Genomic DNA, 17,266 nt, shown 5'->3' with positions numbered 1-17,266 from the left:
CTATTATAGATACTTAAAACTATTGCAATATTCCTATTAAAGGTTAAATCAGATTTATAATAGCCTTTAGTGTTGTTTGTTAATCTAATCATGACGGACAGACCGACCAACAGACAAAACGCATAAAAATAAGCTTCTTTTATCCGGATGGGGGCACTAAACAAAAATAAATAAAATCTGATTTTTTAAAAAAATTTAAAGGAATTGGTTTTGAATTTCGACACGTTGCGACGTTACGCTACCGCATGAAAGTCGCTGCTTAAAAAGTCCATTAAAAAAATGTGCGTGATATTTACATACAAAGTGCATTCTTAGCCTTTATAAACAAACATAAATGTTTTTGTTTTAATTTTAGCAGCTAGTTGACCAGAAAAAAACTTTAATTAATATTTATATTTGTTGTAAACATTTCTAGTACAGTTTATAAAAATATTTGACTTTGTGATACTGTAAATACATATGAAGTGCCTAATTATGTTAACATTGCCTCCCTTACATTTACGTAATTGTTTTAGAATTGGTGTATTTTTATGAAAAAATCGCTTGCATAATTAATTTTATAAATTAAACGGATTGCTTTTAGAAAACCAAAAGTAGCCGTTGCACCTAAATTTTTCAAGCCGCATTTAATAGTGAAATAATATTTTTCATATCTTTTCTAGTTTTCGAGATCTGAGTGTGACAGACGGACAGACGGACATTTTGCACAAACCTAATAGCGGCTTTTTCCCCTTACGGGGGCCGCTAAAAATACTCAATTATTCCATTAATTACTGGTAATTAATTATTTTGTTTAATATCGAATAACTTGTACATTATTGGTAGACATAGTTTTAATTACCGAGTTTCACCCCTTTTTTTTTAAAAAAAAAGGATTTTTAAAATATTTTGCTAGTTCAATGCTGTTGGAGTTAGTTCGCGAGTAAAGAACAGTAGTCAGTGCGTTTTAAATTAATAATTGTTGGATTGCTGTGTTTTTCTGTGTTGAGCTTGCTGCAATAGCCTACTGCCGTGGCTGTTGCTTCCTGGAGTGTCTTTTAACTGATTTTGTGTGGTATGTTATGGTATAATGTGTGACTAAAGAGGCCAATTCTTGATAAACAGCTGCGGTCACAGATTTTGTACCTACTATTAACCTAGTAAATTATTAATAAAATGCAAAGCCAAAGAAGAATTTATTTTCAAATACAAAATCTTAATTTTCACTTATTATCTTTATCCCTACCCAGACTGGGCCCCGCGCAATTCGTCCCGAAACCTGTTCCAGCATGTACAAAGCAGCTTCTACATTGTGGACAACTGCAAGGAAGTTTCTAGGATCATTGCGAACTCTGTGTGCTGAAATTACGTATATTTTCAACTGGTGAGAAATTTGCACCTGAATTAGTTTTTCATCTTAGCACCTTGCGTTTACAAATTAACACAGGTTTTTTTTTTGTGAACATGTTTATTGGCCAGTTGCAGCTGACCTCTTGAAACATATAAGTGAGTTTCTTTCTCAAACTTGAGGGGGGGGGGAGGAAGCAAATAAAAAAAATATGCGATTTAGTTAGTGCTATTTACATTTTTTCAATATGTCATCAGGTACTTCAAAATGAAATCATTTCATGTTTCTCGCTTTCTCTGTTGACTAAGTCTTCACACTACTTTTAAAAATACTTCTTTTACATTGCTATTTTTGTCCTAATTCATATGGCGGTAACTCACTACCGATGTCGCCTATACCTTTGCCAGACTCATGAGTGTTCGTAACTATTGGTTCTCTTGTAATCCTGATGATTGACGTTTGTGATATAAAATTACTCCCTTTTCTTGACGTTGTGTTTATGGAATACTATTTCACGGATCTTTGTCTACGCTGCATTAGAAGTAAAATTGAAGCTAAAACAAGAACGGTAATGCTGGTATAGAATAGTTGCAACCTTAACCATGGAGCATAGACTATTTTTTAGCTTTCAAATCTAAATCTAGTAAAAAAAATATGTCTGGAAAATTCGAAGAAAAAAAAATGCCATGAAGAGAATATATAACTTATATATTTATTAGATGCATTTCTGTGAACATACTATACAAAACGTAAGCTTAAAATTACGGAAAAAATAAATCTACATGACAATTATATATCTCAATCTTTCCATTTTTTAAAGCATGCAGTTCTAAAATGTATAAAAATAATAACAACTAATATACAAATTGAATGTTTACATTTTTATAGTCAAATTTTGAAAAGATTTTTCTACATGAAGCTCGTTTAAGTGCCACAAATTATTTTTTTTGTTTTCCAAAAATAAAGGGTGTTATTAAAGACTCTATCCCAATAAAAGGTTGTTCCACGGTGGCCATAAAAAATAAGGCCAGGCACCAGCATGAAACCATGACTGAAATGTATCCGTAGGTCTGAAAAATAAAACAAAGAAAAGATTTTTTTAACCAAATGAGAAATGCATTGGATAGAAAATCAGGCATTACAAACAACAATTGCAGCACCTTCTAAACTAAATTGAGCAAACTGAGTTCTTAAAGGCTTCTCTAGCTTGTATAGCCTTGTTCTAGATGTCCACTACGTTGACATAGCTGATGTACCATGTTTATTGTGAACGTAACCTACTTTTTTTTCTTTATATTATCCAACGGAATTTTGTGTCTCATGAATGAGTGTAGCCCTAAAGAATGAAACACATTTGCTTTGCTCCTCCCATCAAACAATCCAAAATGGAGGCCAAACTTGCTTTTCCCTATCAACAAGTTTAAATCGTGCACCGTAAAAAATTTCCCTACAATTTAAAAAAAAGTTGGTCATTGTGACATACAAGAACGTAAACATTGCTTATTATAAGTCACTAGCGGATCAAAAACTTTTGAGTTGGAGGCGTGGGGCGAATGATTTCCCGAACCCTAAGTATAAATACATACACACACACACAAACACACATATATATAAAGATATATATTTATGTTAAATTGTTGGGGTGGAAGTTGAAGCAACTGTGTTCCTGTCGAAATCAACCTGTGCCAACTATTTCAACCTTTTCAAACGCCGGTATCTCCAATATATATATATATTACAAAAACAACAAAAAACAGTCGTGTTGAGGCCTTTCTTTTGCAAGTTTGAGGGTCTCGGGGAGCGCTGTAAGCCTTTCGAGTGGGGTTCGGGCCAACGCCCCGACGCCAAAAGCGTTTTCTTGCATTTTTCACTGCAGAAACCACTTCTCCTGACATCTACAGATCACTATTTATCAGTGAGGTTCGGGCCAACGCCCCGACGCTAAAAGCGTTTTCTTGCATTCTTCACTGAAAAAAAACGCATTCTCCTTACCTAAAGCTCATTATTCATTCTATTAAAAAAGGACCTTTTGAATAATATTGTACTAGGGGAACGACATGATGTAAAGATCGGTTAAAATATCAATAAGTTTTAACCATATAGATATTTAATTGATTCTGTTAGCAAGCTGTTATTTGTATAAATAAATTGGACCGCCCCCACCCACTTAAAAGTTTATGGGGGGGGGGCGTAGTGATGCTATTGACCCCCTCCCGACCCCACCAAATCTGCCAACATACTAGAGGTGGGGCGAAATAACGTAAAAATAGTTTGAAATATAAATAATTAGTATATATAATTAACATACGTAATAAATTCGTATACAAATTGTGTGAATTATATACTAAAATTCGTCCGCCCCTACCCCCCCTGGATCCGCCAGTAATATATATATATATATATATATATATATATATATATATATATATATATATATATATATATATATATATATATATTGTTATAAACCTGGTGGTGGCACAGATGGGGGTAGTGGTGTGTGTGTAGTCAGCCGACGCAAATCGCCCCAGGCCAGCGCTAGACAAGCGGTCAACCGTGACGAGTTTCGACGATCGGCCGAGACGAGTATCAACATGATGGTTCGGGAAGGATCGACATCGTGAACCGAGCTCAGGAGTGTCACGAGGGATGTAGTCATCTGACCACCCAGAATGGTCGAGCGGCGTTCTGTCCGGTTCGAGAAGGCCAGTAGGGACCCTATATAAGAGCGGAGGTGTCGCAGTCAAGACGGTTGAGAAAAGGGGCTCAATACAGCAAGGTTCACGACAGAGGGTTCAGAAAGCGGGTTCACGACAGGAGTTCAGAACACGGTCCACTACAGCACAGTTCAACGGTGTGGTTCTGTACGGAGCATTACGACGGTTCAGTGCGGAGTACTGTCAAGTACAGTTGAGACGAACGGCGTCTTGATCTTGGTCTGTGATCGAGTCCGACACAACGAGCCTAGTGTGTGAAGTCAGTCCTGAACTGTTGAACCCAGTGCAAGCCCGGAACAAGACGGAGAGACCAGTGCAAGACTTGATACGGCGGAACGGTGTTATCGGAGAGATATTTGTTATCGCAGAGCTATTTGTACTGTTCTACGTGCTGCCAATTGTACAGTATTGGCTGTTATTTATGGACATTAAACCTTTACGTTATTTTGGAGTCCTGACTTGTCAAGTTCTTTAAGTTGGTGGTGTATGGTGCAGTTTGCAGAGAGCCTGGATAGTGAGATTCGTAACAACTGGTGTCAGAAGTGGGATCGGATTGGAATCGGATTGGATCGGATCTACTATGGCTCGTCTGAAACTGCTGTACGAACTTGAATTTAGAGAACTGAAGGAAGAACTCCGTGATCGAGATCTGAAAACGAGCGGAAATAAAGAAACCTTACAAGCACGCCTCCGAGAATGTATAGTTGAAGAAGAGGAAGATCCAGACACGTATCTGTTTGAAGTCGCACCAGATTTTGGAGAGTTCATTCGGGCTATGAGTGTGACACTGAAGAAGTACACCGAGGACATCTGTAGAGAGATTAAAGAGATGGGTACCTCAGTGAAAGAAGTGACGAGCCCCGTGGTCAAAACGATGGACGAGGTGGAAGAAACCCTGCACGACCAAAGAGACTTGAAAGATAAAGGAGCTGCGCCATCGTTAAACAATGAACTACTACCCACCCAAAGCTTTGAAGAAATATGCAGTGACAACGGCAATGCTGATGAATGTGGTGCTGCCTGTCAATCTGAAAACAGGGAGTACAGACCTGTGGAGCCGAAAGAGACAGATGAAGAGACAATGGAAGCTGCCCATAGTTCGAACGAATCTTGTGCTGCAGCTGTACCTGATATGAGCACCTCAAACAGCAAGGCAGATCAAGTGAACGTTGTGCCCACGTCCATGCCTGTTGCTGACGGACTTTTGCAATCCGAAAGTCCCCTACAAGGGTTGGACCCTACTGACGTTTATCAAGATTCTCAGACCAGTGAGAGGAGCCGTGGTGGTGATAATGAGGACCCATTGAAACCTGACGAAGCCGTTAAGAGACATATCCAAGTCGAGAGATACCAGCCAGGTCCGAACCTAACAGACGTTTGTCCAGCTGCCAAGACTGGAGAGGAAAGTTCTGATGGTGGTAAAGAGAATCCAAGGCAGTCTGACGTTAACATTGATGGACATCTGAAAGACGAAAGTCATCGACAAGGTCTGAAACCAACAAGTGATTGGCCCGTCACTGAGACGAGAGAGAGAGGTCCTGATGGTGGTGAAGAAAGCCGAATGGAGCCTGAAGCCGAAGACGAGGGACCTTTGCACGAGGAGTGTTGCCAACCTGCCCCACGAGCATGCCCTCCAGACAAGGCTGAAGATGATGACCTGTCCCACAATTCCTCGCCCTGTGGATTTGAAGCCCATCCCAGTCCTTCTTCGCAACGCCCTATGAAGCCACCTCTTTTGCCAACGATCTTGGTATCCCCAGCCCTTACATCTTATACCTCTCCATGTGTCAAGTGGCTGTCCTCAGTACCGACCGACAAGAGAGCGATGCAACCACAACGTCACTGCGACAAGAGGACGATCAACTGGAGGAAAAGAAGAAGGCGGCGTTTGCGTAGTCCAACGTGCATGGTGATTCTACCAAGAAATAACTGCAGCCACATGAAGACCAACTGGCGGAGAAGAAGAAGAAAGCTACTTTTGTTGAGTGCAACATGGATGACGATGCGACAACTACGTCGATACAACCAGATGAAGGCTAACTGGAGGAGAAGAAGAAAACGTTTTCTGAACTCAACGTGGATGGCGATGAAAGCACGATGGCGAAGCAACCAGGTTAAGGCCAACTGGAGGAAGAGAAGGAAGTGACCATTGCTGACTGCAACATGGATGGCTCCATCAAGCTCAAGAGGCAAGCCAACTGCTACTGATCGACCCCCGCCTGCAGCGATGGAACTTTACAGCCAATGTCATGATGTTGGATCTGCCCGGGACGGACAGATCTAAGGAGGGGGCAGTGTTATAAACCTGGTGGTGGCACAGATGGGGGTAGTGGTGTGTGTGTAGTCAGCCGACGCAAATCGCCCCAGGCCAGCGCTAGACAAGCGGTCAACCGTGACGAGTTTCGACGATCGGCCGAGACGAGTATCAACATGATGGTTCGGGAAGGATCGACATCGTGAACCGAGCTCAGGAGTGTCACGAGGGATGTAGTCATCTGACCACCCAGAATGGTCGAGCGGCGTTCTGTCCGGTTCGAGAAGGCCAGTAGGGACCCTATATAAGAGCGGAGGTGTCGCAGTCAAGACGGTTGAGAAAAGGGGCTCAATACAGCAAGGTTCACGACAGAGGGTTCAGAAAGCAGGTTCACGACAGGAGTTCAGAACACGGTCGACTACAGCACAGTTCAACGGTGTGGTTCTGTACGGAGCATTACGACGGTTCAGTGCGAAGTACTGTCAAGTACAGTTGAGACGAACGGCGTCTTGATCTTGGTCTGTGATCGAGTCCGACACAACGAGCCTAGTGTGTGAAGTCAGTCCTGAACTGTTGAACCCAGTGCAAGCCCGGAACAAGACGGAGAGACCAGTGCAAGACTTGATACGGCGGAACGGTGTTATCGGAGAGATATTTGTTATCGCAGAGCTATTTGTACTATTCTACGTGCTGCCAATTGTACAGTATTGGCTGTTATTTATGGACATTAAACCTTTACGTTATTTTGGAGTCCTGACTTGTCAAGTTCTTTAAGTTGGTGGTGTATGGTGCAGTTTGCAGAGAGCCTGGATAGTGAGATTCGTAACAATATATATATATATTGGCCTCATGAAAAAGCCACAGGAAAAAGTGTGCGAGATGAGCCATAGTCGTTCTACGACTGAAGGAGGCCAATATATATATATTTACTATGTGCATTGGTATTTGTAAAAGAGCCGCTCACTTTTTGTTGCCTAACTAACTTTGCATTATTTTCTTCTCTCTATCTACAATGTTCTCTTTCTACTGTACACAGTCTAACAAAAGAACGTCATTCAAAAATGTCGGAATGAAATGTTTATTGCCAGACAAATAAAACATAAAAAACGTCTGTCTGAGTGTATGCTTGGGATAGTTATTACATCTTATCAGAATAATAAAATAGTATTACTCAATGCAAAGTAAAAATATTTCAAGAAAAAAAATGCATATGTAGTTAATAATTTTCCTGTCAATTTTAGCGTGGAACGTGAAGAACTCACCACCTCTCCAAATGATATAAAAAAATTGTAGTGGCTGGATGTCAATATAATTTCAATGAAAATCGGATGAATAAGATAGACTCCATAAGTGATTCGACATAGTGGTATGAAGAAATTCCAAGATAAAAGTTTTGAAATGAAACCTGCCAAAAAAGAAAATAAGAAAATAAATGTAATCCTTTCTAACAAATATCACATCCTATACTCAACTCTTAAGCGAGCAGTTCTTGTATATATATACGTATGTATGTAATGTATGTATGTATGTATTTATGTATGTATGTATGTATGTATGTATGTATGTATGTATGTAATGTATGTATGTATGTACGTATGTATGTATGTATCTATGTATAAGTATGTATGTATGTACGTATGTATGTATGTATGCATGTATGTATGTATGTATGTATGTAGGCCTATAAGTATGTATGTAAATTAATTTAAAAAAAAAATATTAACGATTTTCTTTAAAATTTCAAGGTAAGTAAATATTAATGAGAACAAAATTCATAACTCATTGGCCACATCGTGAAAACTCGAGGTCGACCGTTATATTCGTTTAAACATGTTTCGTTATTGTAAACTTATATTGATGTCATATGTTATGAATGAAAGTGTTTCGAATGACGTCAAAGGAAAAAAAAAAGCTTGACATCGCTCCAGCCAGATATCAGAAAGTACTATATGGTGCACCCCTAGATTATACGTCCTCTAAACAAAAATAATCCACCTCAATAAATTGAGCACAAATAATTATTTCATTATTTTATTTCTGATCGTATATTTCTTGCCCTAATATGTGTGTGTGTGTGTGTGTGTAGACTATTTCCCCCCAACTCTCCCCCTTCATCCCATTCACCAGCCTAAGCCACGCTAAGTTGGCTTATTCTACAGGTTGACCATATTGGATAAATGATTTTAAATCCGATATTCCTTTTTGCTCCTTCACAAAATTCGTTGATGATGCGGCTCTTCTTGCCCTGCTCTCAGAGAGCTCAGACGTAAATGAGTATTTCAAAGAAATAGAACACATTGAACAATATTGTAAAGTTAATTTTTTATTATTAAATGTAACAAAAAACAAAAGAAATGATAATAGATTTTCGTAGGGAAAAGAAGGAAAATGATATTGTTTCTGTAGCTGGAGAGACTATTGAAATTGTGCAAACCTTTAAATACCTTGGTACTATCCTAGACAATAAACTAAAATTTACGGCAAATACTGATTATATTAGCAATAAAGGGCAGCAAAGATTACGACTACTAAGAAAACTGTCATCGTTTAATGTTAGCGAAAAGGCCTTGGCTATGTTTTATCACGCTCATATCTGCAATATTTTAAGTTTCAATATCACTGCCTGGTATGGCAATCTGAGCATTAAAAATAAAAATAAACTTTATAAAATCCTAAATGCTGCTGGTAGGGTCATTGGCAGAAAACAAACCCCATTTGGGCTGTTGTTTGAGACAAACATCTATAAAAAAGCTAACAAGATCCTCGAAATAAAGAATCACCCTTTGTGTCAGGATTTTGTGATTTTGCCATCACAAAAGAGATACAAGACACCGATAGCAAAGACAAACAGACACAAACACTCTTTTGTTCCCCTGGCAATCAAATCATTAAATAAGAACAATCTGGTATAAACTTTGTTACATGTAAATTATGAGTGCGTCTGGTGTGAATGTACACTTTGGTTTCTTATAGTTATAATGTTTTTTTGTTTGGTGTAATGCACAAATTGTAAGACAAATTTCCATACGGACAATAAAGATTATTATTATTATTATTATTAAATGGTCACTTTGATCTATAAACGGCAGATCAGGTATCGCCCTAGAGTCCTTGCCGTCGTGTTAACCAGGCCAATATTTTATAGCCCCTAACTTATCCGGTATTTTGTTCCCTGCTACAAGGGGACGGCTCACGTGTTCGCTCAATTAATCACGCACGTTACTTCCTGCCCTTACCTATTGAATGTACATTCCTTTACCAGTCAAAAGATTATACATATCTAACTTTCGAATTTATCTAATTTGGAAACTTTTTCTGCCCGCTTGAATTCAGGCAGGATAAATGTGCTAGCCCCAGAGCCTCTCTCAGCAGACCTCCTAGATTCACGTGATCTCATGACCTCTTCATAGCCCTCCATATTTCTTACACTTTAGCGCCTGGTTGCTGGTTCCTGTTATTTCTGCACCCAAGCACCTCCCAACGCGATACGCTAAAGAACTTGAACAGTCTACAGCACCAAGGCAGAGGGATAAGAATCTGAAGACTCTGGGACATTCAATCTAAGTCTTAAAAACAATAGAAATCTCATATTTGTACCATCAGCAGTCAATAGGATGATTTGATTATTTCATTTATCCTTATTAGTAGACAGATGACCTTAGAAGTGACCATTCTTCTCCCCACCATCCCCTCTTACGTTATGGTGCATTCCCTAGTTTATCCCTAACACTAAAGTTAGACTTCTGTTACAAACTAGTGTACGCTACCTCTAATGCTCGTTGCTCTATTGTATCGTTAGAAACCCGTGGAGCTAACCATGCCTAAAACACATTTCTTTAATAATTATTTGATCTTAAGTAAATTTCCCCAGCGGCGCATGAAACCATCTATGGGATCTGTAAGCTCCTGGAACAAGCGTTTTCCTGCACTGTAAGCTTGCGAAATTCATTATCCTTTGGTCTATAACGGTACCACACTATTTCTCTAAGTAACAAAAGTTAAATTAAGCGTGTGACAGATTGATACTTCATTGTGAGATAAGATACATTCGAGGCAGTTGACGTTTGCAATGTGCTAAAAACAGACGTAGACATTTGAAGTCTCTTACCAGGGGCTCGTTCTTAGGTCTCCATTTAAAACTGGCTAAACGAACAGAAGGGTGAAAGGTTGGGGTGCATTGTTTTTCCATTTAATGAAACTAAAGAAAAAAAAAGAACTGAACTAAATCACCAAAAGTGCATCGTCTAAAAAGTGTGTGTGTATCTGTGGTTGTAGCTGACAAAAAGTGTGTGTGTGTCTGTGGTTGTAGGTGTCAAAAAGTGTGCTGGAGGAAAACGTTCTCATGCTGGCCGATGAGAGAAAGTGAGGGAGGTTCTAAGCAATAGTTTCATCTTTAAGAACATCTAAAGCCATATTTGGAGATCGGTGACAAAAAGGTTTCAATTATGTGTTTGTATGTGCGATACTTATGGTCTACTCATTGCGTTCATTGTTAAAACTGAGCATGCATATTGTGAGCAAATATTTCTAAGCCTTTAAAACTGATCATGCATATTGTGAGCAAATATTTCTTAACCTTTAAATCTGAGCATGCATATAGTGAGCAAATATTTCTAAACCTTTAAAACTAGGTATGCATATTGTGAGCAAATATTTCTAAACCTTTAAAACAATATCTATGAATAGCTTACTTAAAGCGAACTTTTTTGTTATGCTTACTTCTAGTAACCTGGAACTATTTTTGTTATTCAGGTTTTGGTTGAGATTTAGGCTACGAGTTGGTAAGTAACATAGGCTCTTTGTTAACTTTTTTAATGAAGAGTTCAAAATTGTGTCATTTCAAATTATTTTTACCAATTTTATGGTGTGCAAAAAAGAATTTTAATATTCGCATACTAACAAATAACTTTTTGTTCCTATTGGATACTCACCTCCCTGTCCATTACAGCAAGCAAAAATGATCCAAGCAACACAAAGTGCCCAGCTTGGTCTTGACAGAGCCTCAAACAATGATCGTTCAACATCTGACCATTTACTTCCATTTTCTTTATTTTCAGAATAGGTTATATATGGAAGTATTGCAACCACAGCTATACACACAAACCATCCAATAAACAGAGGAACCTGGAATATCAAAATATTTTTAGATTAACAAAAAGTTTTTTTTTTTAGTTGTACAAAATTTAATGATACCACCCACATCTGTCTGTTGAGTATCAGCCTACAAGCACATCTGACCGCAGAAAATTGAAACACACCCACATCTGACCACAAAATATATATTGAAACACACCCACATCAGACCACAAAATATTGAAACACACCCACATCTGACAGCAGAATATTGAAACATACCCACATCTGACCACAAAATATTGAAACACACCCACATCTGACAGCAGAATATTGAAACACACCCACATCTGATGGTAGATTTGTATGTAAGACCTTGTTTATCTTCCCAAAGTTAATAAAAGTTTGGAGGTTTTTGAAGTTTCAGAAGAAGCAAGCGAGATTTCTTTCCACCACCGAAGATATACATTGAATAAAGAGCAAAGTTAATTGCCACCTAATTATTCTAATCCATAGACAATGCATCTTTATTCCACATCAAATCTAGCTTCCTTAGAGATAGTTTGTCTAATCCGCAGACGATACAAATAGTCCAACCATCTAAACTACATAATCTAAATGAAAGCAGTAAGCCAACATAAAAGACTACCTTAGAAATGTCTTCCTTACAAGCCGATGTTTCCATTGTACCATTGTGCAAGCACGTGACTTTCTACTACGTTTGACGTGCACCATTCCATCTCAGTTCTTCATCTTTTAAAATATCTTCTTGTATTTACTCTCTTCCTTCTTTCCTTGACGGTTTCCCTGTTGTTTGTTTCTACTTTTTTTTTATCTTCCTTGCCCTACTCTGTTTTGCAAATATGTTTCACACTTATTTTTTTTTGTTAATTCATGTTTAGTAATTTCCTATAATATGGGCCTTTTCCAAACACTTTATATGTCCTCCCATCATCAAGAGACTCCTTATCAAGCTGGCTATTTCTTGTCAGTATACTGTTGCTGGCTGACGGCCATTACGATAGCGAAATAGGCTTGACACAACAGAGATTAAAATTAGGCGACGCCAGTGACCTTGGGTTGATTTATCTGTTTGACCTTTATAAAATAATTCCAAGTTCCTTATCCGTCGTCTGTCACATTGAATCTGGGAGTGCCTCTATTGATTGTAACATAACATTAAGACTAACCCCATCATACCCTTCATATGACATCGAGGCTATAAAAGACGCCGTAGTGACATTTTTGTTTTTCTTCACTCGTAAGGTTTACCTGACATGCTTTCCTACTCTGGTTTGGGTATGAGGGGCGTATAAGCCTTGACTGGCTACTTCCCTAGTAGAAGAAAAACTGCTGCCTTGCAACTAACTCAAATATGGACAAGGTTTCGGAGACAGCCGTGATAAAAATCAGGAGTCGGTTACCGTTAGGCAGCTTGCAGTAAACAGTGCTACATATATGAGGTACCGTGTAAATCTTTTCACGAAATGGCAACGTATTGAAAACGTATCTGTTGTAACACGATGAAGGAAGACAGCAACGCTTTTCAGAGGAATCCCCTGGCGTTGTAGAAGGAGAACATGTCCTGGCGTATTTCCAAACCTATTGTTGTGTAGTACCGCTCATTCGAATAGAACAAGCTCTATAGTTTCCGTGTCCAGATGGCAGTGTCGATAGCGGGAATCAAAGTTTTCTTTATTCTAGAAAGGTTCTGAATCTAACTTGTTCATTCCTGTTCATTTTTATTTACCTTAAGATCTATGGGTGATCTTAGTATCCTCTGGAGTCAGGAAGCGGTCACCGAGAGGAATGTCCGAGACAGAACGAGAGCAGCTCTGCCCTGGGGTAGATCTAGTTCTTGGACAATATCTGCATGGTCATTTGAGTCTCCCCCAACCCACCCAGTTATCAACTAGACTTAAACCTTCAGCCATTTGTATTTTTCGAATGTCATCATCAAGGATCGCCCAGAGGAGAAAGATCTGGCCAGATTTCACCAGATTTTGTTGTCCAAAATGCACTCAAAAACAACCTAATGGCTTGGTTCTTGAGAGTATCTAAGCTGAATCTTGTCTGAATCCACCTGTTTTTGACATTAATGTGTTTGTTTCTAGATACCAGGTAAGTCGCCGGTCGATAACCCTTTCAGCTATTTTTCTCACGCACGATAGCTGTCAGGGCGATCGGTATTTTTACTCTTTTTTGAGTATCGAGACAATTGAAGCCGCACGCCAAGCCTTATAAAAGTCCATTGCAACAATTGTCCCATTGACCAGGTCGCGGAGTTTTTGTTTTCCAGAAGGCCCCAAGTTTTAGAGAATCTCGTTAGTTATCATGTCTGAACCAAAGCCCTATGTAGACGAGCCTTTCTAATAAACAATGCCACATCCACCATTGTGAAAGCTCAGAGAATGTATTTGTCCCAGCCTCGACTTCGGCTAAGTTTTTCTTTGACCCCCTTGATGCTATCGAGAGCCCCTGACACTAAAGTTTTTATTGCATGCTTCGGAGAGCCTAGCAAAATGTTTGTTGATAGCCTCCGCACTATTCTTTTTTGGGCAGTTATTAATGGATCATTGGCAGTCTGTTGGAGCTCATCCACCCCGGCACCCCCACTTGTTAAGGTCTAAGCTAGCACAAACATCCGACTGTCTAGCCAATGACTCTTCAGAAATAGTTTCTCTTAATAAATAATAGCGTATTAATAATGATAATAATAATAATAATAATAATAATAATAATAATAATAATCTTTATTATCCGTAAGGAAATTTGTCTTACAATTTGTGCATTACACCAAACAAAAAACATTATAACTATAAGAAACCAAAGTGTACATTCACACAATTTCTGTCAGGTGGGTTTTGTTCTCGCTCCCATCTAGGGTAGGAAGTACTTCGCCGGGCTCTCCACCTGAACAGTGTTTATTAACTTTATGCCGGGGTTATAATTTAGCCTTGGCTCGTCTGCCTGGGTACCCCTAATAGTCTAGCAATCAATTTATGCAATAAATATCCAGGAACGAATAAACCAAATATTAACGTATACTAGTGAATAACAATATTGCATATAACAACAAAGGTTTAATGAGTTAATGATATGTATGATATTATGAGGCATACATTATGAATAAATATCAAAAGCAAATACAAATTACATTCAAAGGACTATAGCACACCTTAATATCAGTGCCATAGTCAATCAGGCCTCACAACGCAAACACAACGCCACGGGCAATAGCCAACTACCAAGCCTACAACTCAGACTTGACTCCAGCAGAGTCCCAAGCCTGCGTCCCTAGATAAGAAAATTACACACTCCTTTGATACCGCCATTCTCACGATTATAACAGAAACGATTTTAGATCTACGACATGTAGAAGATAGTAAAATAAACTAACTTACCCAATACTGGGGAAGAACACCACACAGATAACTCAATCTCAAGGCACACCAAGAGAACACAAAGAGACACAGCTCAAGGCACAACAAGAGAACAATGACACCAATATAGCGCATCCTTAGGAACAGAACTAATAAAACCTTATGGTGCTCAAACGAAAATACCAAACAAGATGCGCACGACATCCCCCCTTTCCCCCTATAACTTAGCAATTAACCTCAACGAAAGTGATATAAAACAGAACGTTTAATAATCAATTATAAACTACATCTAGAGCCAAACTTAGAATCACATCTCAGGCCTTCTTGTTTACATCGCTAATCATCGGCCATCTTCCTTCCTCTGTTCTTTATCGTGTCCTCTGGTACACAATGTCGCGCCAAATGACAGTGCGCAATGTAGAGTCATAACACTGCCCCCTCCTTAGTTATGTTCGTCCCGAACATGACCAGATTTTCGAAAGGGCTGAAGAATCGTCAGTGCAGATGAAGTTCTGGCAAGAAAGTTATAGTCCCACTGGAGGCCAGGTCATAAACACACTGTCATTTTCAGCCATCTCCAGAAGGTAGGCCTTTCTACACATGTCCATTAACCACATTATCAGTGTCCAGTTTCCGCTGAAATTGATTCATCTTTTACTCTGCTTTGTGAAGGTAGACGTACACGCGTTTGTCAAGTCCAGACCTGTTGATGATTTTTTGTTGAAAATGGGCGAGTCATTTTTAGCCTTGAAATATGCAACACTGGCTAAGAGAATAACAAACATTGTTCATCAATATGAATCGATGGATCGTCTTCTGTACTTACAATCGATGGCTTATCTTTCTTCCTGATGTAGATGAACACAAAAACACTTTTTTACATTACCTCTTTATTTTTACATGCTAAATTTTTATAGTTTTTAATGGCATTTAATTTTAATTTTATTCTAATCTAAAGTGTTACAATTTTGTCCTTTAAATAAAAAAGGAATACATTAAATATTGCTCACTTAATGCTTTTTAAAATTACATTTTGTTAGATAAAATGATCAGATGATGAATATATCAGGGGATGAAATGACCGGGGGATGAACTGACCAGTGGATGAAGTGACCGGGGGATGAAGTGACCAGGGGATGAAATGACCAGGGGATGAAATGACCGGGGATGAAATGACCGGGGATGAAGTGACCGGGGATGAAATGACCGGGGATGAAGTGACCGGGGATGAAGTGACCGGTCACCTTCAAAAATATACCTTTTCTCCACACTCTATCATAAGCCTGTTGCAATTCTATAAAAACTGCTGTACTGTGCTTGTTTTCATGAAACCCTTCTACCGTGTCCTTGATAAAACGAAAGAGGTGGTCTTCCGTTCTATTTGCTTTCCTGAAGCCAGCTTGTGCATTATGGAGTGATCAAGTACTTTATAGTCACCAATAAAGTCGGTTATTGATCATTTTTTCTGCCATTTTGACAATGTTGGATGTTAGAGATATTGGTCTATAACTTTTTGGGTCTCCATGTGGTTTATTTTTCTTTAAAATGGGTATTATGTTTGCAGTTCTCCATTCCTGTGGTATGTCTCCAGTTTTCCATGTATGGTTGATAACGTTAAGTATACAGTCTTTTTGCCTGTGGTCCTAGTCCCCGGATCATTTAATTTGTTATTTCATCTGGTCCACTGAATTTTCTTGACTTGAGATTTTTTAGGGCAGTATTGAGATCATATAGAGTAAAGGGAGTGTTGACTGTTTGAGCTTTTTCTTCTTTCTTTAGGATATTACTGAAAGCCTGGTCCAGTTGCATTCTTGGTTTTGACTTGTTGATGCTAGCAAAGTATTTATTGATGGTTTCGGCCTTTTTTTTAAAGGTTTTCGGTTAGTAGGTCATCAGTGCCTTTTATAGGTTGGGGGTTTGTTCTTTGTTTCTTTCCTGCTAGCCGGTGCAGAAGGGTCCAGATCTTTCGACCATCCTTGTTTAGATCTAGTTGTTCGCATGTTGTGGTCCACTTTTTCTTTTTTTTTCTGTTTTAATTGTGTATCTTAAGTCCTGTCAATTTGTTGTACTTTGTGTTGTTCTCTTTAGAAGGTTTTTTTCTATAGTCTTCCTGGCCATTTTTCTTTCTTTTACTAATTTATCTAATTCTGGTGTCCAAAAAGATTTGTATTTCCTAACTTGACCTCGATGGATGTGTTTTTTCGCTGCTTGTAAGATGTTGGAGACTATAGTTGCGTAGGTTGAGTTGAAATCTGTCTCCATTATGCTTGATAGACTTGTGTCTGTTTCTTGTGAAAAAGCTGCCCAGTTAGCTTTTTTATGGTTCCATCTAGTTGTTTTGCTGGGTTGGTATCTACCTAGTGTTCACTAATATAATTTATATATGCTATAAATTAAATTCTTATATCGAGTCGCCCCACCCCCTATACTTTAATGCCAAATGCAATCATTAGCTGAAATCATTAAAAGGGAGCGAGGATTAATCGGTTTCACTCTACCGCCCCCTTCCCTT

At 38.7% G+C, this 17,266-nt stretch overlaps 1 protein-coding gene across 4 annotated transcripts in view; it reads right to left on the bottom strand.

The window, feature by feature from the left end:
* Positions 1-2,185: 2,185 nt before the first annotated feature.
* Positions 2,186-17,266, bottom strand: part of LOC106079467 (uncharacterized) — a 176,073-nt gene continuing 160,992 nt past the window's right edge. For 3 of the 4 annotated variants that reach the window (XM_056025482.1, XM_056025481.1, XM_056025483.1), the window contains 3 exons: positions 11,230-11,422; positions 7,561-7,703; positions 2,186-2,397 (listed from right to left, as the gene is read on the bottom strand). In XM_056025482.1, coding sequence (XP_055881457.1) covers positions 2,266-2,397; positions 7,561-7,703; positions 11,230-11,422 — 468 coding nt within the window. In that variant the 3' untranslated portion in view covers positions 2,186-2,265. The remainder of the gene's footprint in view (positions 2,398-7,560; positions 7,704-11,229; positions 11,423-17,266) is intronic. The other variant, XM_056025484.1, reaches the window with a different exon arrangement.

This window comes from Biomphalaria glabrata, chromosome 4, assembly GCF_947242115.1.
Source record: "Biomphalaria glabrata chromosome 4, xgBioGlab47.1, whole genome shotgun sequence".
NCBI lineage: Eukaryota > Metazoa > Mollusca > Gastropoda > Planorbidae > Biomphalaria > Biomphalaria glabrata.
This window is presented reverse-complemented; position numbering and strand designations above follow the sequence as displayed.